The sequence below is a fragment of the Pseudogymnoascus destructans genome, assembly GCF_001641265.1.
Source record: "Pseudogymnoascus destructans isolate 20631-21 unplaced genomic scaffold scaffold_7, whole genome shotgun sequence".
NCBI classification, from domain to species: Eukaryota; Fungi; Ascomycota; class Leotiomycetes; order Thelebolales; family Thelebolaceae; genus Pseudogymnoascus; species Pseudogymnoascus destructans.
The window spans coordinates 1,490,425-1,514,839 of record NW_020167526.1 but is presented as its reverse complement, the minus strand read 5'-3'; the positions used below and the strand labels follow the sequence as shown (position 1 = coordinate 1,514,839).

At 53.0% G+C, this 24,415-nt stretch overlaps 12 protein-coding genes across 12 annotated transcripts; 6 read left to right on the top strand and 6 right to left on the bottom strand.

Moving 5' to 3' along the window:
- Positions 1–585: 585 nt before the first annotated feature.
- VC83_03166 (uncharacterized protein) lies at positions 586–2,385 on the top strand (the record flags this gene model as incomplete). The annotated part of the gene is made up of 3 exons (XM_024466815.1): positions 586–703; positions 756–1,073; positions 1,130–2,385. 3 exons carry the CDS (start codon positions 586–588, stop codon positions 2,383–2,385), a joined length of 1,692 nt encoding a protein of 563 aa, XP_024325461.1.
- A 1,168-nt stretch (positions 2,386–3,553) lies between these two features.
- Positions 3,554–4,328, top strand: VC83_03165 (uncharacterized protein). The gene is made up of 2 exons (XM_024466814.1): positions 3,554–4,132; positions 4,183–4,328. Exon 1 carries the CDS (start codon positions 3,648–3,650, stop codon positions 3,951–3,953), a length of 306 nt encoding a protein of 101 aa, XP_024325303.1. The 5' UTR covers positions 3,554–3,647; the 3' UTR covers positions 3,954–4,132; positions 4,183–4,328.
- Positions 4,329–4,527: 199 nt separating this feature from the next.
- Positions 4,528–4,827, bottom strand: VC83_03164 (uncharacterized protein; the record flags this gene model as incomplete). Its single annotated transcript, XM_024466813.1, has 1 exon — positions 4,528–4,827. The coding sequence occupies one exon, from the start codon at positions 4,825–4,827 to the stop codon at positions 4,528–4,530; it is 300 nt and encodes a 99-aa protein (XP_024325304.1).
- Positions 4,828–4,888: 61 nt separating this feature from the next.
- VC83_03163 (uncharacterized protein) lies at positions 4,889–5,311 on the bottom strand (the record flags this gene model as incomplete). The annotated part of the gene is made up of 1 exon (XM_024466812.1): positions 4,889–5,311. The coding sequence occupies one exon, from the start codon at positions 5,309–5,311 to the stop codon at positions 4,889–4,891; it is 423 nt and encodes a 140-aa protein (XP_024325298.1).
- Positions 5,312–5,953: 642 nt separating this feature from the next.
- GPI10 (glycosylphosphatidylinositol anchor biosynthesis) lies at positions 5,954–8,398 on the bottom strand. The gene is made up of 5 exons (XM_024466811.1): positions 7,927–8,398; positions 7,648–7,878; positions 7,368–7,594; positions 7,150–7,320; positions 5,954–7,102 (listed from the first exon to the last, which is right to left on the bottom strand). The coding sequence occupies exons 1-5, from the start codon at positions 8,248–8,250 to the stop codon at positions 6,085–6,087; spliced, it is 1,971 nt and encodes a 656-aa protein (XP_024325299.1). The 5' UTR covers positions 8,251–8,398; the 3' UTR covers positions 5,954–6,084.
- Positions 8,399–9,233: 835 nt separating this feature from the next.
- Positions 9,234–10,625, top strand: CAR2 (ornithine aminotransferase; the record flags this gene model as incomplete). Its single annotated transcript, XM_024466810.1, has 1 exon — positions 9,234–10,625. One exon carries the CDS (start codon positions 9,234–9,236, stop codon positions 10,623–10,625), a length of 1,392 nt encoding a protein of 463 aa, XP_024325300.1.
- A 95-nt stretch (positions 10,626–10,720) lies between these two features.
- On the bottom strand, positions 10,721–11,330 carry VC83_03160 (uncharacterized protein; the record flags this gene model as incomplete). Its single annotated transcript, XM_024466809.1, has 1 exon — positions 10,721–11,330. The coding sequence occupies one exon, from the start codon at positions 11,328–11,330 to the stop codon at positions 10,908–10,910; it is 423 nt and encodes a 140-aa protein (XP_024325301.1). The 3' UTR covers positions 10,721–10,907.
- On the top strand, positions 11,268–13,844 carry VC83_03159 (uncharacterized protein). The gene is made up of 3 exons (XM_024466808.1): positions 11,268–11,552; positions 11,633–13,146; positions 13,314–13,844. The coding sequence occupies exons 1-3, from the start codon at positions 11,531–11,533 to the stop codon at positions 13,344–13,346; spliced, it is 1,569 nt and encodes a 522-aa protein (XP_024325490.1). The 5' UTR covers positions 11,268–11,530; the 3' UTR covers positions 13,347–13,844.
- A 594-nt stretch (positions 13,845–14,438) lies between these two features.
- VC83_03158 (uncharacterized protein) lies at positions 14,439–15,034 on the top strand (the record flags this gene model as incomplete). The annotated part of the gene is made up of 2 exons (XM_024466807.1): positions 14,439–14,507; positions 14,828–15,034. The coding sequence occupies 2 exons, from the start codon at positions 14,439–14,441 to the stop codon at positions 15,032–15,034; spliced, it is 276 nt and encodes a 91-aa protein (XP_024325489.1).
- Positions 15,035–18,938: 3,904 nt separating this feature from the next.
- Positions 18,939–20,947, top strand: VC83_03157 (uncharacterized protein; the record flags this gene model as incomplete). Its single annotated transcript, XM_024466806.1, is given in 3 exon segments — positions 18,939–19,098; positions 19,118–20,034; positions 20,082–20,947. 3 exon segments carry the CDS (start codon positions 18,939–18,941, stop codon positions 20,691–20,693), a joined length of 1,689 nt encoding a protein of 562 aa, XP_024325281.1. The 3' UTR covers positions 20,694–20,947.
- Positions 20,948–20,984: 37 nt separating this feature from the next.
- On the bottom strand, positions 20,985–21,796 carry VC83_03156 (uncharacterized protein). The gene is made up of 4 exons (XM_024466805.1): positions 21,535–21,796; positions 21,398–21,471; positions 21,285–21,338; positions 20,985–21,221 (listed from the first exon to the last, which is right to left on the bottom strand). Exons 1-4 carry the CDS (start codon positions 21,604–21,606, stop codon positions 21,125–21,127), a joined length of 297 nt encoding a protein of 98 aa, XP_024325280.1. The 5' UTR covers positions 21,607–21,796; the 3' UTR covers positions 20,985–21,124.
- A 408-nt stretch (positions 21,797–22,204) lies between these two features.
- On the bottom strand, positions 22,205–24,275 carry VC83_03155 (uncharacterized protein). Its single transcript, XM_024466804.1, has one exon. The coding sequence runs from the start codon at positions 23,787–23,789 to the stop codon at positions 22,881–22,883; it is 909 nt and encodes a 302-aa protein (XP_024325398.1). The 5' UTR covers positions 23,790–24,275; the 3' UTR covers positions 22,205–22,880.
- Between the last annotated feature and the right edge of the window lie 140 nt (positions 24,276–24,415).

Sequence of the window (24,415 nt, the reverse complement as noted above, 5' to 3'; positions counted from 1 at the left end):
ATCGTCAACGGCCGAGAATTGCATACATGCTCGCGCGCCGGTCGGAGGAATATCCCAGTTTTTGCTCACATGTCGTGGCCGGCCGCTGGCTGCACGGTTCTAAGCTTCGGCCATTACATCACTAAGGGTATCACCCCGCAAAAGGATCCCGCAAAAAGATCTTACCGGATGCCCTTGGGGCTTACTATACGTGGGATTGTACGCTTGTGAGCCACCGTTCAGGTGCGTAGCTGTCCCAATTCTATCAATCTAGTATCTCGGCGATGTGGGGGTCCTGTTCGTCTTGAGAGAATGGTATCGTGTATATATATACCCACGTTCGGGTCCTCATCAGTAAATGCTCCATTGCCTGTCCTATCCTCTCCACTATCCACCTATCCACCCACCCAAGGCTTGGTTCCGTAAACTTCCTCGGTATCGAGTATCAGCAGGCCTCGCATCAGGCTTCATCATACTCCGTGCTACCCACTAGTCTTCAGCGGCGAGGAATCTTTCTTATCACCTACCTCGCCGCCACTACTTTTGAGCCCTCAATCCGATCTGCTGCATTACCAGCAGACAATTGGGACGAACTCGACAATCAATATGGCACCAAAAATGCGACTGCCGTCGGGCAGAGCGATTTTGAACCTTATTTCCGTCGAGACAGAGGAGGGATTGGGCAGAACGCAGACGATGCTCGCGAACGAGGATCTGAAGCCTGGTAAGAGACTTAAATGCTCCATATTAGACCGCAACATGACGAACCTTTTCAGTTGAACCTGCACGACGGCAATGGGGACCCTGGAATTTTGTCGGCTTCTGGATTGCCGACTCCTTCAACATCAACACATGGATGATCGCCTCCTCCAGTGTCGTTGCCGGTCTGTCGTGGTGGCAGGCGTGGATTTGCGTCTGGGTCGGTTACTCTACTGCGGGTGCCTTCGTTGTTGCAACAGGACGTATTGGTGCCACTTATCACATCGGATTTCCAGTCGCCAGCCGTGCTTCTTTCGGGGTCTGGGGTGGACTTTGGCCTGTTTTTAACAGGTCTGCAATAGCTTGTATCTGGTATGGTGTTCAGGCATGGATTGGTACGATGAATTCCCCACATCTATATGTTTGTCTTAACAAACTAACGCAACTACAGGTGGCCAGTGTGTTACTCTCATGATTACAGCTATTTGGCCTCGATATGAGCAGCTCCCGAACTCAATGCCTGCCAGCTCCGGAACTACCACCAAGGATTTCCTTTCCTTCTTTCTCTTCTGCTTATGCTCGCTCCCAGCATTATACCCACACGTTCACCAAATCAGGTATTTGTTTACGGTCAAGTCCTTCGTCGTTCCAGTCGCAGGAATTGCCTTCTTTATCTGGAGTGTGGTCAGAGCTAAGGGGCTGGGACCAGTTGTCAACAAACCGAACGTCATCCACGGCAACAAACTTGCCTGGGCAATCATTAAAGGCATCATGTCCTCTATTGCGAACTTCAGTGCGTTGATTGTTAACGTACCCGATTTCTCTCGTTTTGCAATCAAGCCAAAGGATGCCTTCTGGTCGCAGCTATTCACCATCCCAGTCGGATTCGGCATAACTTCATTCATCGGCATCATCGTGTCCTCATGCTCGGTGGTCATCTTCGGCGGCGAACCCATCTGGAACCCTCTCGACCTTCTTAGCAAATTCCTAGAGGAAGGCGGCCACGGCAACCGCGCCGGCGTCTTCTTCATCGCCGCCTCCTTCACCCTCGCGCAACTCGGCACAAACATCGCCGCCAACTCCGTGTCCGCCGGAGCCGACTTGACGGCCCTTCTCCCACGCTACATTACCATCCGTCGCGGCGGCTACATCTGCGCCGCCGTCGGATTCGCCATGTGCCCATGGACCCTCCTCTCCTCAAGCAACAACTTCACCACCTACCTCTCCGCCTACTCCGTCTTCCTCTCCTCCATCGCCGGCGTCATGCTCAGCGACTACTACATCGTGCGCAAAGGCTACCTACAGATCAAGGACCTATACACGGCTAAGAAGACAGCGCCATACTATTTCACCTACGGCTTTAACTGGCGCGCTTACGCGGCCTACATTGCCGGGATCTTAATCAACATCGTCGGCTTCGTGGGCGCCATTCGCGAGCCGACAGGAGGGCCGTCCGCGCCGCTTGGGGCGCAGTATTTGTACAATCTGAACTACTTCTGCGGGTTCATCGTGGCGGGGATAGTGTACTATGGGCTGTGCCGAATCAGCCCTGTGCCGGCAGTCAGCGCTACGTGGCTTGAGGTTGGGGATGCGATTGATAACCCGCATCTGGCGGACAGCGATAGCGAGGAGGATGATAAGGCTGGGGCTACGATGTATGAGGATTGGGGGGGGGGGAGGCGCGGGGCGTCGGAGGAGATTGTGTAGGGAGTGAAACGATTTTATGACTATTTTAAAGATATATATAGCAGGCGAATGGTTTATTTTTTATGACATTAACTTTTTTGAGAACATATAGCTACCAGTTTCTTTGATTGATTGATTTACGACTTGATATATCTTGAAAGCCGACTGATGGAGCCGTTGGAAGGGGGGGGCGGCAATTCCCCGAGTATCCCTCCGTGATCCTCCCCAGGGTAGAACTCTATCAACCCAAAGATAAGAAATACCATACGGCAGATTGGGATAAGAAGTACGAGATACGAACGGTTTAATCCGAGCTCTTACCCGATAATTTCCTGAATATCACTTTCTCCTCAATGCAAACAATGCAAACAGTGCAAACAATGCAAAAGGTGTTGTCTTAACTCCAGAAGCACCGACGACGATCGAGCGGCCATGAGCACCCGAAACTTTACCAAACTGCAGTTCAGAGGCCCATGCCCACGTTTGCATACCCCTTACGCAAAAAAACATGCTACCCCGCGTTTTGCAACATTAATAAATCCCTTGTCTCAGTGTCGGATGATCCGTTACCGGTCTAGCGGCCTAAGAACTCCCGGTTTTAGCTTCCTATGGGCTGTTCTTTGGACTGACTATTTTACAGATTGATCGAATGTCGTTTGTCCTCTGCTCTGGAGGCAGGCCAAGCCAATGTCAATCACCAAGCTCGTTGTCAGCGTCGCAGTCTATGTCTGGGACGGGACAGGGAATCAAGTCCTCCATCTGTCCGGTGCATAGTGGCGTACTGGCGTACCCCTCCCCCGGCATCTTCCCCGTGGGGAACCCTGTTAGTGTTCACTACTACCTTCTTTGGTTCTAGGTTTTGTGAGCAAGGCGGAGATCTTTGAGGGAATTGCTCGCGTCGAGATCAGCAAGATGTAGATTGACTTCCTCCGATCCTGTGAAGTGTATATACTACGCCGGGATATCCATACGCACACCCGAGATTTTATCTGGTGTGCTGTTAGGGTAAATATATTTGCGGCTGGAAGGTGCTGTTGCTTTTAGTTTATGGGAAACTTACGGTTGAAGATCCTTGGATAGACCTCGGAACCGGTTATAGTACAGGAGCTGTGTCACACCACTTGGCTAATGGCACTTTGTAAGAGTTTCCGCTAGTACACGCCGTCTTCATCGAACCTCCACCAGGACCTGTTTGTTCCGCGTTTACATTTGGCTCCTCGCGTTTACAGTATAGCATCCCACGAGCATCTCAACTCGTTCAGCATCCCAGATCTACTCTCACCATGTTCCGTATTCTACCTCAAGCACGTGTATTTACTCGATCGTTCAGCAAAGCAGCCATCCAGCGCTCCCACCATAGCGCAACCGCGCGGCTCGTTACTATGAGCCCTCAAGGAACACCCGTCGCTCGCCCGGTCGAAGTCTGGCTCGGAGACCCAGGTAGTGCATATGTCATGTTCGATCCCGAGTTCAGCCAGGCTTTCCAAACAAACAAGACGTTGCAAGGCGATGGTTCCACTCTGCAAGACCCGGAGCTTCTCCCGCTAGAGTTCCACCACGATACGCACCATTTCGCACGTAGTATGTAGATTCACCTTGTGGTCATTTCTTTAGGAGCTAAACAGTTACTACTTGGAATTATCACCTTACCCTCGACTTGAAATACCTCAGGATCTTGTCGGGCGATCGGATGCCAAGGGCAACAGCCCAGCGACTCTTCATACGTGGGGCGTGACACATGCTATTACCCTTGATGGGACGGCCGACTGTAGGTTTGATCACTAATTGCGATGTTTAATATATGCTAATAGTAGATAGCTGGGTTCCAGCACAGCGCTAGGGAGACTCTCCAACGGCTAAAGCCGGTCCTGGACGAGCTTAAGGACAGGTAGAATGTCTTGGGAGATGGTGATTTTTTATGGATTATGTATTTGTATGTGTAATAAGACTTAGTTTTTGGTGTGAAATGCCTCACAGAACGTAGCGCCTCCTTTCCAAAGAAGAGGACTGTTATGCTATCGCTAAAAAGGTCTTCGTCGGCGAGAATCTTGCCGTGAGTTCATTGGGGAGAATATTATCGTAATATTAAAGGGGTATGAGTAAAACTACATCTGAAGAAGGCCTATCCAACAAACGCTCCGCTCCAAAGCCCTAGTTGTTCAGTCACTCATCATCAGACTCACTCATGGAGTCCTCCAACTCCTCCTCCATCTCCCCCAATTCCTCACCACATCTCGTCTTAATAGCCACCATCCCATTGTGCACCGTCTCCGTATACTCCTCAAAGAGGTCTATATCCCACTCCTGCTCCGGATATTCCCGCGCAGCCTCATTTGCCATCGCAAGCCACAAGTATGTCCCCTTGATCGCCGTATTCTTCACCTCGGCCTTATCGACGCGCACATACGTGCCCTCTCCATCGGAGCATATGGCATCGACGCGTACCATCCCACCAATCTCCATTACCTCGAATTTCTATAAGTAGTCCCTTCCCCACTTCTCAATCATATTGTTTCGCGCAACCTCATTGGCAGCAGCGAGCGTATCGCAAGTACCTAGGATTCAGCGGCGCGGTAACTTTCGATGGAGACGCTGTATTCTTATGAACGATCACGACCACGTCCTGGTACCCATCGTGGCTCCTGGCGTAAGCATGCACCATGCCATTCACCTCCTTCACCTCGCATATCTTGAAGTACTCGCGTCCCGGCCCTTTGATAAAATAGTCTCGCGCAGCGGCATTGGCATCCGCGAGGGTCTGGTAGTTGCCAACGATCTCAGAGGGTCCAAGAATGTGTTTAACTTCGTCAGTATTAGATCGGCGCAGGACGACGTAGGATTGCTGTTCGACAGCCTTTGGCGGTGCGGTCTCCTTCCTCACCCCCGACTTCTCAACCATCACGACCATCTCCCCCCCATCGGGGCAAGCAGCAGTAACATAAACCATGCCATCCACTTCACTTACGTCGTACGTATCGAAATACTCGCGTCCCCACCCCTTAATCAGATCATCGCGCGCGGCCGCATTGGCTGCCGCGAGCGTCTTGTAGGTGCCGACGATCTCATGGTTATCGTGGACGCCTTCGGGGTCATTTGTTTCGCGCGAGACGACGTAGAGTTGCTGCTCAGCAGGCCTTGAGGACTTCTAAATGCCGTTATTCTGCGTGGTTGGCGCGGACTTGGGGGTAGGGCCGTTCGTGGCGGCGGGGCGCGTTGGGGCCATGTATATATTGCGGGCGTGGCTTGGGTTCAATTGATCTTGGTTTGTGATTGAGAAATGGCTGCTAGGTATTTCACAGTAGGTGAATAAACAGCCTGGGCGTCGAAGTAGAATCGGCTGATATTATTTAGGGGATATGCGAAAGTTGGGAGGTAGCGAGAAGGGAGAAGGGGTAGAGAGAAAAGACGGTGAGAAAAGAGTGGTGAGAAAGAATAGATGTGATGCCAATGGCAGTAGGGGATGACGCAGATCTCGGCCTTTCTGCGGTGGGGTGGATAGCCCAGCCGGATCCTTAGAACCCATATCTGGTGAACTGTCGCGGAAAGCATATCAAGGTGAGTGCACTTCTGGTGAGACGTTGTAGTAGATCTCCACAGCAACAAGTTGAACTATACAGGGGTAGATAAAATTAATCCAACTCAATATCCTCTATATATAACACAAATATAATACAAACATCCCCATCACAGCGAGCTCTTTCCAACCCCCATCTCTCCAACCTAAGCCTTAACCCTCTCCTTAAACTCCCACACCACAACCCGTCCCTGCCTTCTCTCATCATCAATCCAATGGCTATTAAACCCACTCCACTTCCTCACCACCTCATACTGACTCCCCGTCTCCTCATGCCACTCCACCAGCACCCCCTCAATCCCCTCAAACCCAACCACATACTGCGGCCACGGCTTCTCCCTGCTCCCCACCTCGCGACTCAAAAACCCCTTCGGATTATCGAAGAACCTATCCGCCTCATCGCGATACGCCTCGCGCTCCGGCGTACCAGCTGGGATATCAAGAGGCGGCTCGCAGGTCAGCGCCCAGGCATTCAGCGTCGGGTGAACGAGGTGCGAGCGCCACGGCGTAGAGTGGCAGGGCATGAGGAACGCAGCGAATGGGGCGTCATCGGCGGTGGTGGGGATGAAGAGGCCGCGCTCGGTGAGGTGGGTGGCTTCGTAGTCGTAGCGGAGGAAGGAAAGGACGTCGAGGACGCCGCGTTGGTGGATTAAGGTAGTGTAGAAGGCGAGGGAGATGTTGAGGGCGATGAGGGCGCCGAGGAGGGTGGTGCGGCGGAGGGTGGGGGAGGGGGGGATGGCGAAGGTTGAGACTGAGGGGGTGGAGGCGGGGGCGGGGCGGGAGAAGAAGGAGAGGATGTGCGGGGCGGAGAGGATGTGGAGGAGGGGGAGGAGGGGGTAGATGAAGCGGACTTCTTTGTGGGAGATTAGAGAGAGGGTGGCGATGGTGGTGAGGGCCGTGAAGGTGAATTGGAAGCGGATGTTGCTGACGGATGCCCCGTCGGTTCCGATAGATGTGGAGGAGACGAAGGCGATGAGGGTGAATGGGACGCAGGTGGTGAGAAGTAGGGGGAGGCCCTCGGTGAGGTAGTAGTCCCAGCGGTTTGTGCCGTAGAAGACGGCTAGGGACTTGGTGATGTTGAAGTAGAGCCATTGGTAAGGTGGGAAGGTCCACACTCCGAAATAGTAGTAGTCCGAGGCGGCGGAGATGGAGAGGGCAAGTGCACTGTAAGGGTTAACGTGTATTCTCGTAGAGTGAGATAGATGACTTACCCGCAAATGACAGTTTCGCGTAGTATTATCAGGAAGTCAGAGAACTTGGCGGGTGAGGTGCCGGTAAGTCCCAACCGGCTGACAGATACGGTTACGATTGAGGCCCAGATGAACAGGTTCGTGGGCCTGAGAAGACAGGCAATGCCTGCCAAGAAAAGGCAAATACGAAGACTGAGACGTTAGCTATACTCAGAATGCGGCGGTCTGATCTATCCTACCTGTTGACATCTGCATGTGTCTTGAAGATCTGAGACTCCGGCGAGCTAGTAGTGGCCTTGTGGGCCTCAGCTGCATCTGGAGACGCCTTCCTTGGTGCGCTGCTGTCGCCATATAGGGCCCAAGGCCAATGGTAGAGAGCAACGATGGTCAGGACTGTCTCCAGAGAATTGGAGAGCGTCCTGGTAGAGCAGAACCACTGCCATGGGCTCAAGGCGGTGATGAGTAGCTACATGATTTGTTAGCCTGCGTCTCGTGACATGGTACAAAGTCAAGACATACCGTGGTAAAAGCCGCATTGCTTCCTTGCCCATAGACCTTCTCGGCCAGCTGCCAGGTGTAGTAGTCCCCTACGGCGGCAACAAGCCCCTGGAACACTCTGGGGAGGTACGCCAAGATAATGGCTTTAAATTGCGGGTACATGCTCATCACGCCCATGGCGCGGTCAGCTACAAAGTAGAGCAGGGCGAAGATGGCGGGGTGCAGAGATGAGCGAAGCTGGTGGTGCCATTCCTACATATCTCAGCCATAGTTGGAGGGGGTAGAGGATGAGATACGCACCCAGGTGATCCATGCTCCGCTGGCCGCGCCGCTGGACGCGCCGAATGCCATCTCCCATGCTGGCTCGAGAGACTGGAAGTACTCGTCTGGTTGGAAGAAGGTGCGGATGGTGATGGCATTTATGAAGCGCAGGATGATGAGGAGGTACATCATGTCTCTGCGCTGGTATTCATAGTAGGCCGTGTGGTATGCCTTACGTATGGCCAGCTTGCTGCGCACATCGTCATCTCGACGAGGGACAGCAGCGGCGTCTGTAGCAGCGGCGTCTGTAGCAGCAGCCTCTGCAGCAGCAGGCACGGGCGAGGGTTTCGCAGAAGTGCTCATGTCTGCGGAGGATACAGAGCACAGAGAAACAGAGGTAAAATGTACAGAGAGAGAAGGAGAGGATGGATTATTATTATATTTTCAATTCATGATTTGCTTTTTGGGGGGATGACAGGCACTGGGGGAACGTGAGGCACGTGGGCTTGGTGAGGGTGTTAGAGAGGAGGAGGAGAGAGGGGAAAGGAGAGAGGAGAGAGTAAGTTGGGGAAGGGTGGAGGGAGTTACACGTGACTATAAAGTTGGTAGTCATGTGACTGTAGATTAATAATTGATGTTGTAATAGTCACATGACTATTATAACTTCAGTCATGTGACTTCTAACTCATGCCAGGTCACATGACTGAAGTTCTGGTGGTTCTGGTTCCACAATCACGTGCCTTGACCCACTATCCAATCAGTCCAATCAGCCTATCTTAAGTTACCCCTTGTCAGCCAATCAAACTCCATTCTTAGTCATTCCATGTCTTAGCTCCTCTTCTACTGGTCTAAACTCGTCTCATCCGTCTCTTGTCTCGTCATCGACATCCACCACATCCACCACATCCCACCACATCCGCCTCTCCAGCCAGCCATTTTCCCCTATGTGCAGTTACACACGATGATAATTCCCTATAGGCAAGTCTGAACGATTTTCACCAACTCGATCAGAACTTGCGCCCCCGGTCACGCCCACAATGTCCAATTACCCCCCGTGTAACGTCTGTGAAAAGGTGAGGGGTCTTCGGCGTCTTTGCCGTCTTCCATTACCATTGTTTTACATTCCGCGAAGCGTTTGTCTTGACTATATAGGCTATATAGGTTGGCTCCCTCCCCCCCCCTTTTTCTCATCCCACTTCCCCCCCTCATTATTACCCCAAACAGACCATTCCCTCCAGTGAATACCGTTCCACAGGACACTCAACGCGAACAACTCTAATATTCTACTACTTCGAATACCCTCTCATTCATACATACCTACCACTACCCCCCAACCAATATCCAGTATGGCTCCTCATGCAGATGGACTTGCTGGTAAAGGCCAGGCCGCTGCGAAGCTGACCGGCCAATACCATGCCACATCCAGCGCCAGCGCCATCGAGGCAGAGGGCAAGTACGCCGCACACAACTACCACCCGCTCCCCATCGTCTTTGCGCGCGCTAGCGGCTCTGACGTCTGGGACCCGGAGGGAAAGCACTACCTAGACTTCCTATCCGCATACAGCGCCGTGAACCAGGGCCACTGCCACCCCGAGCTGGTGAAGGCGCTCTGCGACCAGGCCCAGCGCCTCACCCTCACCTCGCGCGCCTTCTACAACGACGTCTTCCCCAAATGGGCCGAGAAGATGAAGGACGTCTTCGGGTACGACATGGTGCTCCCCGTCAACACCGGCGCAGAGGCCGTTGAGACCGCGCTCAAGATCGCGCGCAAGTGGGGTTATAAGTCCAAGGGCATCCCACAAGACAAGGCACTCATCTTCGCCGCCGCGGACAACTTCCACGGCCGCACGCTGGGCGCCATCACCCTCTCCACCGACCCCGACTCCCGCACCAACTACGGGCCCTACGTGCCCAACATCGGCGCCGTGAACCCCACCACCGGCAAGGAGATCCGCTACAACAACGTCCAAGACATCGAGGACGTGCTCGCCGTGCACGGCAAGGAGACCGCCGCCATCCTCCTCGAGCCCATCCAGGGCGAGGCCGGTGTCGTCGTCCCAGATGACGATTACCTAACCCGCGTGCACGCGCTGTGCAAGCAACACAACGTCCTCCTCATCATCGACGAGATCCAGACGGGCATCGGACGCACGGGCCGCATGCTGTGCAGCGAGTGGTCGAACATCACGCCCGACCTTGTGACGCTGGGCAAGGCGCTCTCGGGGGGCATGTACCCCGTAGCCTGCGTGCTTGGGCGGTCTGAGATCATGTTGACCGTCGAGCCTGGGACGCACGGATCGACGTACGGCGGCAACCCGCTGGGTTGCGCGGTGTCGATGCGTGCGCTCGAGGTGATGGAGGAGGAGGGGCTGACTGCGCGCGCCGAGAAGCTGGGTGAGGTGCTCAGGAAGGGGCTGAGGGCGATTGATTCGCCGATGGTGAAGTTGGTTAGGGGGAGGGGGCTGCTGAATGCGATTATCATCGATGAGGCGCATACGGGCGGGCACACGGCGTGGGATCTGTGTATGCTGATGAAGAGTAAGGGACTGTTGGCGAAGCCGACGCATGAGAATATCATTCGGTTTGCGCCGCCGTTGGTGATTTCCGAAGAGGATATGCAGAAGGCGTTGGGGATTATTAGGGAGGCTATGCAGGAGCTGCCGACGCTGAAGGGGGAGAAAGAGGATGAGGTTATCCCGGCGGCGGATAGGAATGTCAAGATCCACCTTGACGATTAGATATGCCCCCCACCATCACGCGATAGAAGTAGCAAAAACATCGATAAATGAGAATTAAACGATCTATATAGGTTTTATATACATTATTCTACTAAATTTGTTTGGTGGGGGGTCGTCCCGTTTCATCCACAAGCAGGTTAGCTTTTCTCCAAAAATGCTTCAGCCTGACCCCGCACTATGGCCAGATCTGAATCTCGCGAGCTTATCGGGATTGACGGTGGTGGCCTCGGTATAGCCGCACAGACAGGTGCCAGGCCAGTTGTTTTTGTCAAGATGGTTCGTTCAACTTTCCCCGTTTCTAGCTCCCTTGGATCCCAGGTTATCAGTATCATCGTGCTTTCGTACTGAAGGAGTAGGGGACCAGTGACCGATCGTGCCAGTTTTTGGGTGATGCAATGTCCACTGGACGCACGTTGGTGGGGCGGTAGGCCGCGGTACGACCACCGGTAACAGCACCCTCCCCGCATTCTGGCCTGACCCCGCCCCAATCACCCATCTCCGAATCCCGGAATCCCCACCACCACTACCAAGGACCACGCACCGGCTAGACCGACGCGGATTGGGCGGGCGGTCCTTCCACTGTCCCACCACCCCATCGGACGCCGCCGCGCCAGCGGCGGCGTCATTGTGGCGCGCTGCGGGCCTGGTGTAATGCAGGCGGTGTTCGGCGCTGTGCCATGTGTGCTGCCCCGCGTTCTGTGTCATGGCGGTCAAGGGGGGACCTACTTAACTCGGACCCGGATCGGCCAGTGGGGTAGGGCTTTTGCAGATCCTCGTGCGTTTTCGCGAGTGCCCAGCTACCAACTCCTGCAGGAAGGTGTCGGCTTGGACTTCTTTTCTTCTTCCTTGATTCCTTGGTAGTATACGAAGTAGAGTTTTGCGCATTCTGAGGGAAGAAAGAGAACATGTTCGGGTTCGGTGATAAGAGTTGGTAGCCCGCTCCCATCCGGCCATCGGCTCATTGAGCCGACGTCTTTGAAGCGATCAACCACTGACTGATTCCGTAGAGGCCGCAGCGAATGCAGAGACCGAATCGCCTATTCCGTCGGTAATTGACGATGCTGGTGTTCTGGGCGAGAAGACGTTCTACGCCAACAAGGACGCGCAGGGCAACGATGTCGTCGACGCCAACGCGCCCGCCGTGTGCCCACCGCATACGACCGAGGCGGCCCTGATGCGCAGGGTCGACATGAGGGTCATTCCGTGTCTCTGCGTGCTATACCTCCTTGCCTTCCTCGACAGAGTGAATATCGCCAATGCGAAATCCTTCGGGCTGGTCGAAGACCTCCACCTCATCGACGTGACCGGCAAGACGTCGAGCGTCAAATACAACACCGCCCTCACAATCTTCTTCGTGCCGTACATCTTCTTCGAGATCCCGGCCAACATCCTGCTCAAGAAACTGCGCCCGCATGTCTGGCTCTCGGGCTGTATGTTCACCTTCGGCCTCGTCTCCATCTGCCAGGGCCTCGTACAAAACTACTCCGGCCTCCTCGCCACGCGCTTCTTCCTCGGCATGATGGAAGCTGGCATGTTCCCCGGCTGCTTCTTCCTCATCGGACTCTGGTACAAGCGCACCGAAGCGCAGCGCCGGTACTCCTTCTTCTTCTCCTCCACCACCCTCGCCGGCGGCTTCGCTGGCCTCCTCGCCTCCGCAATCGGCAAAATGGACATGCTGAGCGGCTACCGCGGGTGGCGCTGGATCTTCATCCTCGAGGGCGTGCTGACCTGCGTCGTCGCCATCATGTTCTTCTTCATGCTCCCCTCCTTCCCCGAGAACGCCAAGTGGCTCACCGAAGACGAGCGCGCGTACGTCATCGGCCGTCTGCGCGTCGACCAGGGCCGCTCGGCGGCGGAGCGCAGCATCACCCTCCGCGACGTTGGACGCGTCTTCAAGGACTACAAGATCTACATCGGCGGAATCATGTACTTCGGGCTGATCGTCCCAGCCTACTCGTACGCCTTCTTCGCACCCGCCATCATCTCCAGCTTGAACTACAGCCCCATCCAGACGCAGCTGCGCTCCGTTCCTCCCTGGGCTGCTGCATTCGGCTTCTCCATGATCGTAGCCTGGTTCAGTGACCGCACCGGCCACCGCTTCGCCTTCTGCCTTCTGCCAATGTGCGTCTCGATGGTGGGCTTCGCAATGCTCTTCAGCATCCACAACAACGTCATGGCGCAGTACAGCGCGCTCTTCCTGATCGCCATGGGCACCTACTCCGCCATGCCCGTCATCGTGTGCTGGTTCAACATGAATCTCGGCGGGCACCACCGGCGCGCCGTCGGCACGGCGTGGCAGGTTGGCTTTGGTAATATCGGCGGCATCATCGCGACGTACAGTTTCCTCGATTCAGATAAGAAGAACCACTACCGCAATGGGTATAGCATCTGCATCGGCTTCATCTGTCTCAGCGCCGCGGCGTGCTGCGCGTACGCCGTTGCGGTCGTGTATGAGAACCGGAAGAGGGATAAGGCGGTTGGGACGTCGATGTTGACCGAGGATGAGAAGGCGGAGCTGGGGGTGAGTTCCTTTTTTTCCCTTCTTCCTTTTCTCTCTTTCCCATTCACTTAAGAGGTTTAAGAGGTGTCGTCTGGTTGTCCGATCACGGCGTGGAGTGGACGCTGGGGTGAGCGGGTGGACGCGCATGTTTGGTGGTCTTGACCCGATGCTAACATTTTTTTGAATAGGATTTGAGCCCCGATTATCGCTATCTGTTGTAATAAACTTGGCGTTGCTGCGATTTATGCTTCTACATAATCTTCGATTAGTACTATACTATAGCTATGCGAATGGTGTTGGAAGTTATACATATCTGTGACGGGAGGCATATAGGTAGATGAAGAGGCGGCGCTGGGACAACCTCGCTGGTGAAAGTGACACAATTGCACCAACAGATACTTTCGTTCCAGCCTCGTATCTCTCTTCTATCCTTGTCCCTCTTATCTTCCTCTCCACGCGTCAACTTACCCCATTATTTCACTTCCCCTGCTCCCCTAGACCCTACATCTCCATCTCAAAGCCGAACTCCCCATCACGTGTCTATCTAATCATAAAACCACGTGACTACCAACCATCCCAATGAGAAATCCTTTCTGAATCACAAACCCAGTAATCCCCCTACAAACCTTAACAAAAGACAGTTCTAGAACATATAACACACACTTAAAAGACATTAAAACTGAACTGAACCATACATATGCACGATTTTTATAAGGGTGGAGACATAAGTTTGATTTCTGGGCGTCATGCATAGCACATGTATTTGTGAAAGCCACCCCAAAACAAAGTCCGAGGCATCCGAGATCGACAGCCCTGTTTACTTGATTTGTCAGAGGGGTTATATAGTACGGTGACCGCCCCTCCAGCGCCAGTTGTTGGATGCTACTGATGGTGGGGTTTACGGTGTGATTTATCGATGACTTGTGTTGTCCTTTGACGATACAGGATGCCGCCTGAGGCGTGGGAGTGAGGACATACGGGCACGAACATGGACGATGGGGGATGGGGGATGAGGAACGTCACGGTAAGGTGGTGGGTGAGATAGTAAGGTTCGATTCATTTCATTCATTATCCAGCACCTCAGTAAGTAAGCCCAGCAGAAGCCAGTCTGTCGGCATCCTTTCCACTCCATCCCTCAAAGCTTCAAAGAAAAGAAGTGAAGTGATTATTATCCGCGTCTCCCATGTTTTCTTCTCCGACCAGCGATGCAGTTGTGTCTGACGGCGGGTAAGCGACGATACAACAGAAGGGTATGCGTTCCTTGCGACAGGAGATGGCAGTGATTGAAGGGTTTATATGAACAGGAGTCGACGATGGTGGATTGGAAGGGATTTGTGTGGACGGTGGAATCGACCGTGAGCGACAGACGGTGGGAGGCGCAGGTAGGAAATATCCGACAACGCCCTGCGATGGGAACGCCGAGAAGGCCAAGCAATATATACAACGAAGTCTGCGAGTGGTTGGTTCGCAGGTGATACCGAGGAGTGTGAGGAGGTCGGTCGACGCCAGTCTTGGTCAGGCAAGGCGATCAATCAACTAGGGACACCAAGTCAGCACGGCGCCAGCAACAACAGGACGAGTCCAACTCACCACCTCTCACGAATCCTGATGCCAAACACCCCCATGCACCGCCCTCGTGATCCCCAACCCAACCCCAACCGCCAACCCCACAATCACCGCCCCAATCGCGATCTTCACCCAGAACTTCGTGCGCGACTCCAACCCCCTCATCGGGTTCCAGCACTCCGTCCTCCTCTTCTCCGCCATCTTCGCCTCCTTCAACGCCTTCTGGCCCGGCCATACCGTGCACTCCTTGTTAGTGGCACCACCCGACGATTTCTTCTGCGCGAGCGCGAGCCCGCTGGTCTTGTACTCGGTCGGGCAGCCGGCTTCGAGGTCGGATTCGTAGGTGCTGAGGTGGGATTTGGAGTCGGCTTTGTTGGGTTGTTGGGAGAGGGAGAAAGGGGGGGGGTGTCGAAGGGGGAGAGGGGGGTGGAGGTGCGGGTTGGGGTGAGGCTGAGGACGGAGTCGACGGAGTCGATTGTGGAGAGGGGTTGTTGGGGGCGGGAGGGGATGGAGAGGCCGATGGGGTGGGAGGTGTTGGAAGACATCGTGTGGTTGAGGGAGAGTGTGTGGGTGTGGTTGTTGAGGAGACAGGTGGTTTGGTGTGGTAAGGGTCGATTGGAGGTGGTGAAGGGGGGAGCTGTCGATCAGATATACTGTCGGGAGGCTGTCGACTGGATAAACTTTCGGCGGACGGTGTAATGGTTGTATAGAGAGACAATCCGATGATGTGGTGATAGTGTGTGTAGTAGCAGCTGTCCCAGCCTGCTCCGCTCTCTCTGTATATTTCCGTTGCAGGCCCAAGGTATATATCGAGACACGAACCAATTGAAGTATCCCACAGACAGTAAAGTAGTGGACAGGCGAGTGTAAAGGATATCTGCTGGCGATGCAGAGTCTTGTTGAGGGCGAAGAGAGAGTTGGGGTGAGGGTGAGGGTGAGGGTGAGGGAGTGAAAAGGACGAGGGAGCGAGTGGGTTTACTTGGTTTCACCCCGACGAGAGACAATATTGGATAGCCGGCCCAACTACGAAAACCACCCAAGGACCACCAATATCGCTCAGTTCGATATTGGAATGCGTGCAATGGCCATATTATTCCCGTTACAATAGATGTCTATAACGAGTAAATAAATAAAATAAAAGGGGTACGGAATAATGGGAATAATGGCAACAACAACAACAACAACAACAACAACAACAACACCAACACCAAATCTGTCGTATGAGATACTTAATCTGGCCCAGGCGGCTGTTTGCGGTGCCAAGGTGCCAACCTCGCCCTCTAGCGGCAATTGTGCATCAACCATTGTCAACCATTGTCAACCATCATCAACCATTGTCAACCATCATCAACATCGTCAACCATCGTCAATCATCATCAACCATCGTCAACCAGCATCAACAATAATCCAACCATCCTCAACCATCCTCAACCATCCTCAACCATAGTGGACTATCATCAACCATAGTGGACTATCATCAACCATAGTGGACTATCATCAACCATAGTGGACTATCACCGCCTACCTCCGGGCGACCTCGGCCGTCCCCTCCACAACAGTGGGTATGCAAGGCCAATAATCGGCCCACTTGGACTTCTCCCGTCCCCGCCCCGCCCCGCCGGACTGGGGATTCCCCTAATTGATATTGGCGAGTATAGCGATTATTATATCCAGCGCCGAGAAAAGGGGGAGGGAAAAGGAAACGGCAGTGTACGTACGTATCAATGCCATCAATGCCCCTTACTTCCTGCAGAACCTGTCACTTTTTGCACCTGCGTGGGAGTGACGAAAACGAGGTCCCCGACTCGCATATCGCGCATTTCGGTCGAGGCGCCAGCGGGGAGTTGACGGGGCCTTGTACCGTTCAGGAATGTCGTACCACCAGCCGCGATCTGGTTGGCCGTGGCGTTTATGTTTGCGTTGGAGAGCGCTAGAGATTTATTTGTCTGGAGCGACTTACTTTTGAGATCTGAGGGGTTTACGTTTGTCGTGGGTGACAGGTGTGGATTTTGGGTGATGCTTTTCAGACGTCCTGATGGTGTGAGATCTTGAGGGTATGTGGCGTGGAGTCGGTATTCTTCGTGGTAAGTGAGAGAGTGGTGATGTCAAATATTGGATGATCGTCGTCGGTGGGCTGCGTCGTACAGATGTTGGAATAGCTTGTCCGTAGGTACAAACGGCCTTATAGACTCGTAAGGTCAGACCTTCTCGTCGCCCCAGACTCGGCCACAAGCAAGAGTGGTTACTGGCGCGACTCGGCACCTATTGCAAGTCAGCGGCGGTGTCCGATTTCCTCCCACCGACCGAGAAGGCATGAATCCGATCCACGACCCCCAACCTACGCCGGCGTCCCTAAATCACTGCCTATAGCGGACTCGGCTGTAGCGGAAACCTCCTAATACCGGACCGGACCCCTTCCCACAATCACGCGAATTTTGTATGGTAACCTTCTTGTTTAGAACTGCGTTCCTGGTAGTACGCTGCACATGCGTAGCCTGTATACCAACTGTGTATATATAGCCCCTATACTGTATATACACCACAGTTGCTAACCCAGGCTCATAACCTGTGTTCAACAGGTTATGAGCATAGGTTAGCGCATGACGCACTATGCCAAATACACATAATTGACAGCTTCCCTCATAGCTCTCGTAGGAGAGAGTAGCTATGTTATACGATTAAGCAAATATATCGCCATTACAGAAAGCCTCCTCATAGCCACTACCACATAGCGGAAGCAGCACCGATTACAAGACAAGTACAGGGCACACTAAGCAAGCGACTACTTTGAACATAAGAGCTAGGAATATGTAACTCTGACTTTTAAACGATAGAAGACACAGATGTAATGGTGGGTGCACCATGTGAGAATCTAGCCACCCACACACTGTCTTAGGAAACAGAGCCAAAGGGTGTGATTACTGTAGTCCCTTGCAGGCCGCCCCAGGGCGGTCGAAAGGGACCTGTGCGAGGAGAGTGCGTGATGAGCGAGATCCTTGGGGGGTCGGTATGTCGTGCAACGTTTCCTCGGGAGATGCGATTAGCCTTGCTGCATGGCGAGGAGGTTGTTTTGTGCTACGACGATGTGGGTTTGCGTGATTGTCGCCGGTGGTGCTATTGGGGATGTTGGGGATGTTGGGGATGATGTTTGTTGCGCCTGGGTTGGTGATCTAGGGGTTTGTGGGGAAGGGAGGACGGTGGAGGAGGGGGTTGAGACTTGTTTCAGGGGCTGAGAGGGTGGATTTGACGGTAGGTGACTGATGAGAATCGAAGGTTTGACAGTTTCCTATGTTGTGGCGGACTGGGTCGGTGCCTGAGCCTGATATCGACTTGAAGAATCTCCGATCTCAGATTGCGGGCGGAAGGTATTGGTAGGTCTCGATTTTCTTTTTAGAGACTCGTTATCGACGTTGTGTGCATTTAGTCGCTGGGTTTGCTGTGGAGTTTTGTCACTTTCAATGCTGTGGCGGGCTGGGTCAGTGCCGGTGCTCGTGAGACAAGCATCAGCTCTAGCTTTCGAGTTCAAGTCGTCCCTGGGAGCTTCATCCTTCGTTGGCTTACTACTGGTTGCCATTGGGCCATTGGAGTCGGACAGCTTAGCAAGTTTGTCTCTGCTCAGGGGATATAAGAATCCGAACTAGGCACAGACGGGTGACATAATCGTCAAGTTTACCTCAAGTTTACGTTGCTTCCTTCCTAAATAAGACACAGACAAAGGCTCATCTTTTGCTGCCTTTGCATATTTATATCATTGATGTCTTATAACTTTTCTCGCACATTCTGGTCTTGATTATAGTGTCTTTGAGGAGGTTCTTTCAAATGGCCTTTCACCATGCATTCGGTGTGTCAGAGCGTTATTCTGAGCTCAACCAGGCATCTGCATTGACCTGTGAGCTTCAATCCTTCTTCATTGAGCTCGTTGTTTTTCCACCTTCCGCAACATAAGTCACAGGGTTTCTTTTGTTCAAAGTTTCACCCCTATTCCTCGAAAACCATGTCTCAAGCCATCGAATGGAACAGAACGGGCTTCGAGGGTCGAACTCGACACTTCAGGAAGCTGTATTCAAGTGATATGAAGCCGACAATGACGTTCTGCCATTGACTCGACGGTGCTGGATGCCGCTATCTATTTTGTTATATATATTCATTTTTTTCTTTACTTTATTTCCCCTTTCTCCTTTCGTATCTCAGTTTATTGCACGCCCGCATTTCTTTTTGTTTTTGTTACGTGCATACCGCTGGTCGATATGAACTCCCGCACGCCATCCCGCTCAGGGCCGAAGAGAAGCCAGAGAAGCCAGAGAGAAAAGCGTAGTAGTAATGGAGTTGTCAAGGATCAGAAGAGGGAGCCAAAGAGGGATGTGGAGGCTATGGAGAAGGGGCTTGCCGATCATCTCAACAGCATGAGTGAGGAGGCTGGCGCGAGTGATGGAGGGGATACGGAGGACGATGAGGGTGACAAGGACGATGAGGGTGACAAGGACGGAGGGTGACAAGGACGAGGAGGGTGACAAGGACGAGGAGGGTGACAAGGACGAGGAGGGTGACGAGGACGAGGGGGATAACAAGGACGAAGATGAAGACGCCTATCACCCAAGCGGCGGTGAGGATAAGGATGCAATTACTCGAAAGAGGAAGAGGGACGATGGAGACGACGGCGAAAGCAGCTCGGAACAAGAAATCGAAGAGCCTACCCCAGCCCAGACCGACAACGCCTCTACGAGTATTAATGCACCACTGACGACAAGAGTCTCGACGACAATTAGCCCACCGCCGACAACGAGTACCCCTACGTTTGTTAATGCACCACCGGCGAAGAGTGTTCCTAGGGTTATTACTGAACCGCCGACGGAGAGTGTCTCTACTGTGGTTAGCCCAGCACCAGCACCGACAACACCCTCTCCTCCAACAGGCCATATCCCGCCCCCCGGCCCTTCCAAGTCAGCCCAAAGCAGCAGCATCTCCACGGTTACCAGCCCGCTACCAGCAACGAGTATGCCAGTCACTGTTGACATACCACCGGCAGCGAGTGTCCCTACGATTGTTAAAGCACCACCGGCAACGGGTGTCAGTGTTCCCACGGCTGTTAAAGCACCTCCGACGGCAAGTGTCGCTGTCCCCGTGGCTGTTAAAGCTCCATCGATAGCGAGTGTCAGTATCCCTGCAGTTGTTCAAGCACCGCCGACAACGATACCGCCTACAACGAGACCACCGACAACGAGACCACCACTGACGACGAGGCCACCGCCAACAATCTCTCCCCCCACGCGCTTGACCCGCCCTCCCATTCCTCCCCGTCCTCCTCCTCCTCAAATCCTCGTCCATTTCATGCGACACACCAAGGTAAGCCCCCCAAGATACTCACAACTCCACTAACCCACCGTTCACAGGCAGTCCAAAGCTACGACATCAACCACCGCACGATCCAATTTCCCGACCCCCCGCTATCCACTCTCGGACACAAGCAAGCCGCCGCAATCCGTAGCCACTTCGCCCGCGTCGGAGTAACCCATATCCTCACCTCCCCCCTAAAGCGCACGGTCGAGACCGCTCTACGAATCTTCTTCCCCCTCCCCCCCAACTCTCCGAAAATACAAGTCCAGATCGTCCCCGCGCTGCGCCCGGTCCCACCGCCGACCCAGTTCAACATCCCCTCGCACCCTAGGGAACTGCGTGCCATGTTTTCAACAGGGTATCATGCGCAGCATCGCGATGCGGTGGATTGGTCGGGGTTGCCGGCGTATCCGAATCATAGGCCGACGCTGCCGTATCATGCGAGGACACCGGCGATGAAGCGGATGTTGGAGGTGTTATGTGCGGATGCGGCGAGGGAGGGGAGGGGGCTGAAGGTGGTGGTTGTGGGGCATGGGTCGTCGCTGAAGGAGCTGTTTGAGGTGATGAGGTTGGATAGGCTGCATAGTACGGAGTCGTGGAGGACGTTTAGGTTTGGGGAGAGGGCGGGGTGGACGTTGGAGGAGGTTAGGAAGAGGAGTTCGATGTAGGGCTGGAGCTGGCGATGGTGGTATATTTTGTCATTTATAGGGGTATTTGCGTTTAGATATGGAGTGTAGACTGTGATTGATGTCCATCTATTCAGAGCTATGAGTACTCTCTTCGAAGTGGGTGCCTGTCGGGGCTGAAGCTATATTCAATGCCTGGTGTTTCAGTGCAAAATCTAAATAATCGGGCTGCTCAAATATCTTCAGGGTCCCCGATATAACACCATCTTTCAGCAATGATGCCGTCTTATCAGCTACGAGTCTAGTTGGTTCCAAGAGAGCTTATCAAACAAATAGCAGAATTTTAGGATCTGTATTTATTCAAACTAGCTAACATGAGCCACCTTTGACACGTCAAACACTCCTATCGCCATCCTTTGGCTAAGCATGTAGACACTGTAGCCTCGGCACAATCCCTCCTCTATCATAGCCATTTAAGTGAAATAGCAATTGACCGACTTGAACTGCAATTCAGTAATTTCGTGTGCGCCGTTAGAGAATGGCTCATGTCTACCAACGCAGTCTCGAGCCCTATTACGATATTAGCCAAGTTACTACAGATGTCTGCAGTGCAGCATAGGAGTCGCGACGCACTCAAATACGTCGCATCGAAACGGAATCTTCACAACCAGCGTATTATAGATTGGTCTGTTGTTTTGTTAGTACCTTGGAGAGCTATGAAGGCTGATTGATTGGTGTAGGCTTACTGTGATTTCTGGAAATTGACGCAACCTTGCGCCGTGACGTCAAAAATTTCCCCAGCCTTAGTCGAAAATCTCGCCTGGATTAAATTCACTATTAGCTTGTCTTTATTCTCTTCCAAGAAGTTATCACGAAATCTTACCCAATAATCCGGTCCTTGAGCAGTAGCTAAGGAAGCTAAGGCAGCAAGTGGGAGAATTTTGGAGAAGTGCATTTTGGGGAGGTAAGTGTTTGTTTTCGAAGGTAGGTTCGAGAGTGCTGCCAAAGAGTAAAATATCTGAAGGGGATTATGCTGGTATTATAGCTGGTGAACCCATTTAATTATATGCTGTGTATCGCCTCGCCTTACGTTACTATATGCAGGGGCACCGTGAGGCCCGAGACAGCATCGGCCATTGTTGTCTTGGAATGTCTCGATCCTTCCCTCAGCTGCTCTGGAGCGTAATTTTCATAGCTGATCATCCCAAATCCATCATCACCCGTTACTACTGCCTCAGCAGTTATGTCAAAATGCATCACCGACCGTTATTGTCTCTTTTGCTATTTCGACAAGTCTTACCAACTATCTTTGTTACATTTGCTAGAATAGTATTACCTGCGATGAGAGGTTGATTAGTGGCCCCTTGCTTCAAGAGCCCAGCAGGCTACACTACTACTGGTACAGTGTATGAAAAGAAATATGTCTCTAATTCAGCCGCACCCCTACTATTCCGGCCTTCATTGCATGTCTTTAGAAGATCAACTGAGAAAACTGCGGCTGTGAAACCAACCTCCTGAAGGTCCAACCGATTGCCTAATAGAGTCAGCTAAATGCTTGGAAAAACTACCTATCCTAATTCGACTTTGCCCAAAAACGACTTGTCTTAAACAGCGCAGAACTGTGTAACAGGCATCATGTGAGAGCAGAAACCCTGTTCATAACAAAGTCAGTAGCCGCATACCCAGCTGTACTCCGCCGTGATGAGTTATTATGCGGAGACCCCATGTCGATCCGGTTTCTCCGTCCTACCTGAAGACAACAATCTATCGCCCGCATCCCTGGGTATTGGCTCGGCGTCGCTAGCTAATACCGAACCCTGAACTCGCTCGTTGATTGAGACAAGCTGGGGCTAGAACATTTTTTTTGGAGTCTGGGATTTCTGACTTATTATTATATAGACGGAAATGTTGGGTTTTTTTGGGAGGAAACGGCTGTTGGGGGGGGTTATGTCGGAGGTGGCGTTACCGTTTGTGACACATTTGTACGACGGTGGATGAGAAGATAGATCTCAATCTGGGTTATGGATTTGAGGAGTTTAATGCGTTTATTTTGGTATTTGTTGCTGTGAAGAGTATTAATGAACTCAGTCACTCACACATATTATAGGCGTAGTTCAGGGAATCAAACAGCGTTGTCGTCTACTAGCTACTCCAATATAAGAGGTGATGCAGTCCTTTTGCAAAAAGTGAGGCATGCAATATCTACACACCAAACACCAACCCCTTCATCTAATACCTCCTCGGCGAAACATTTGGCTTATTCCCCAAAATCCCCTCAATCTCCTCCAACACCGCTGGCGTCAAAAGCTCCACCATCTCTAGCGACTTGATAGCCTCCCACACCTGCTCCGGCTTCGACGCACCCATAATGGCACTGCTCACATTCTTATTTTTGAGTACCCACGCATACGCCAACTGCGCCTGCGTAATGCCCAATTTATCCGCAACAGGCTTCAACTTCCTCACCGTCTCGAGCTGAGCCTCCCACTTGCCCTCCCCGAACTCCTTCGTCATACGAAGGATGAAGGGGTCCTTGTCGTCGCGGCTGTAGCGCGAGTCGGCGGGGATGCCGTCGTTGTATTTTCCTGTTAGGATGCCCGTCTTGAGGGGGCTGAAGATGGTGAGCCCGGTGCCGAATTCCTCATATAGGTGGTTGAATTCCCCGTCCACCTTGTCGCGCGCTAGCATGCTGTAACCGGGTTGCTCCATCAATGGACCGATGAGGCCGAGGCGGTCGGCGTGGCGCCAGGCTGTCGCGATCTCAGAGGCGCTCCACTCAGACGTCCCCCAGTACAAGGCCTTGCCCTGGTTAATAACATGGTTAAACGCCCTAACCGTCTCCTCCATGGGTGTATTCCTATCTGGTCTATGCGCATAAATCAGATCCACATACTCCAACCCCAGTCTCTCCAATGACTGATTTACGCCCTCGATGATATGCTTGCGGGAAAGTCCGACGTTGTTGACGGGGTTAGACCCGAAGGCGCCGCCCCAGTAGATCTTGGTGGAGATGACGAGGTCGTTGCGCGACCAGCCGTACTTGGCGATGGCGGCGCCCATGGATTTCTCGGATTTGCCGGCGGCGTAGCCTTCGGCGCAGTCGAAGAAGTTGATACCGGCGTCGTAAGCGGCTTTCATGCAGGCGAAGGTTTTTTCTGCGGGGGGTTAGCTCGTGTGGGGATGGAGGGGGAGGGACATACCATCCTCAACTTGCCCGCCGTAGGTGAGCCATCCACCAAGAGAGATGGCGGAGACCTGGAGACCAGAGCGGCCCAGGAAGCGGTATTGCATCTTAGGCAGATCCTTCGGGGCGTCGGTGGAAGCCATTTTAGCCGGGGGGGTCGTCTGTTCAAGCTTATCTGTACTGGTGTAAAAAGTCTCTCGTCTCGAGTCAGAGAAAGAAGGTCAACGTTTGTTTAACAAGGGGTTTTGTATATGTTTTTTTTTGCAATTAAAGTAGAAATGGGCGCGCGAGGTAATATATAAACAATGTACAGCTCACCCCAGAAGGAGGGGGAAATGAGGGGTCGTCCCCTCGCTATCTCCTATCGTCATAGCTCCCCCCCTCCGCCCCGCCAAAAATCCAACATCGTCGAAACCCACGCACCAATCGCAGCGCCACTCTCCACCCAACAACACCCCATTGAACCAGTTCGTCGGGGATAATGAGGTTATATCGCCGACCTCTACTATGTATGGTATTTTCCTGCTTACTCACGCCGGTCTCGTTTCGTGCAAGTCTGATGGGCGGGGCGGGGCGGGGT

Excerpts from the sequence above, each read along its gene's own strand:
- VC83_03165 (XM_024466814.1), top strand. The coding sequence starts at position 3,648 with ATGTTCCGTATTCTACCTCAAGCACGTGTATTTACTCGATCGTTCAGC.
- GPI10 (XM_024466811.1), bottom strand. The coding sequence starts at position 8,250 with ATGAGCACTTCTGCGAAACCCTCGCCCGTGCCTGCTGCTGCAGAGGCT. Across the intron at positions 7,595-7,647 it reads GCAATGCGGCTTTTACCACG|CTACTCATCACCGCCTTGAG; the intron begins GTATGTCTTGAC and ends CAAATCATGTAG. Across the intron at positions 7,103-7,149 it reads CGCGAAACTGTCATTTGCGG|TGCACTTGCCCTCTCCATCT; the intron begins GTAAGTCATCTA and ends TAACCCTTACAG.
- VC83_03159 (XM_024466808.1), top strand. The coding sequence starts at position 11,531 with ATGTTCGGGTTCGGTGATAAGA. Across the intron at positions 11,553-11,632 it reads GTTCGGGTTCGGTGATAAGA|AGGCCGCAGCGAATGCAGAG; the intron begins GTTGGTAGCCCG and ends CTGATTCCGTAG. Across the intron at positions 13,147-13,313 it reads ATGAGAAGGCGGAGCTGGGG|GATTTGAGCCCCGATTATCG; the intron begins GTGAGTTCCTTT and ends TTTTTTGAATAG.
- VC83_03156 (XM_024466805.1), bottom strand. The coding sequence starts at position 21,606 with ATGCACTTCTCCAAAATTCTCCCACTTGCTGCCTTAGCTTCCTTAGCT. Across the intron at positions 21,472-21,534 it reads CTCAAGGACCGGATTATTGG|GCGAGATTTTCGACTAAGGC; the intron begins GTAAGATTTCGT and ends AATTTAATCCAG. Across the intron at positions 21,339-21,397 it reads GTCAATTTCCAGAAATCACA|ACCAATCTATAATACGCTGG; the intron begins GTAAGCCTACAC and ends ACAAAACAACAG.
- VC83_03155 (XM_024466804.1), bottom strand. The coding sequence starts at position 23,789 with ATGAAAGCCGCTTACGACGCCGGTATCAACTTCTTCGACTGCGCCGAA.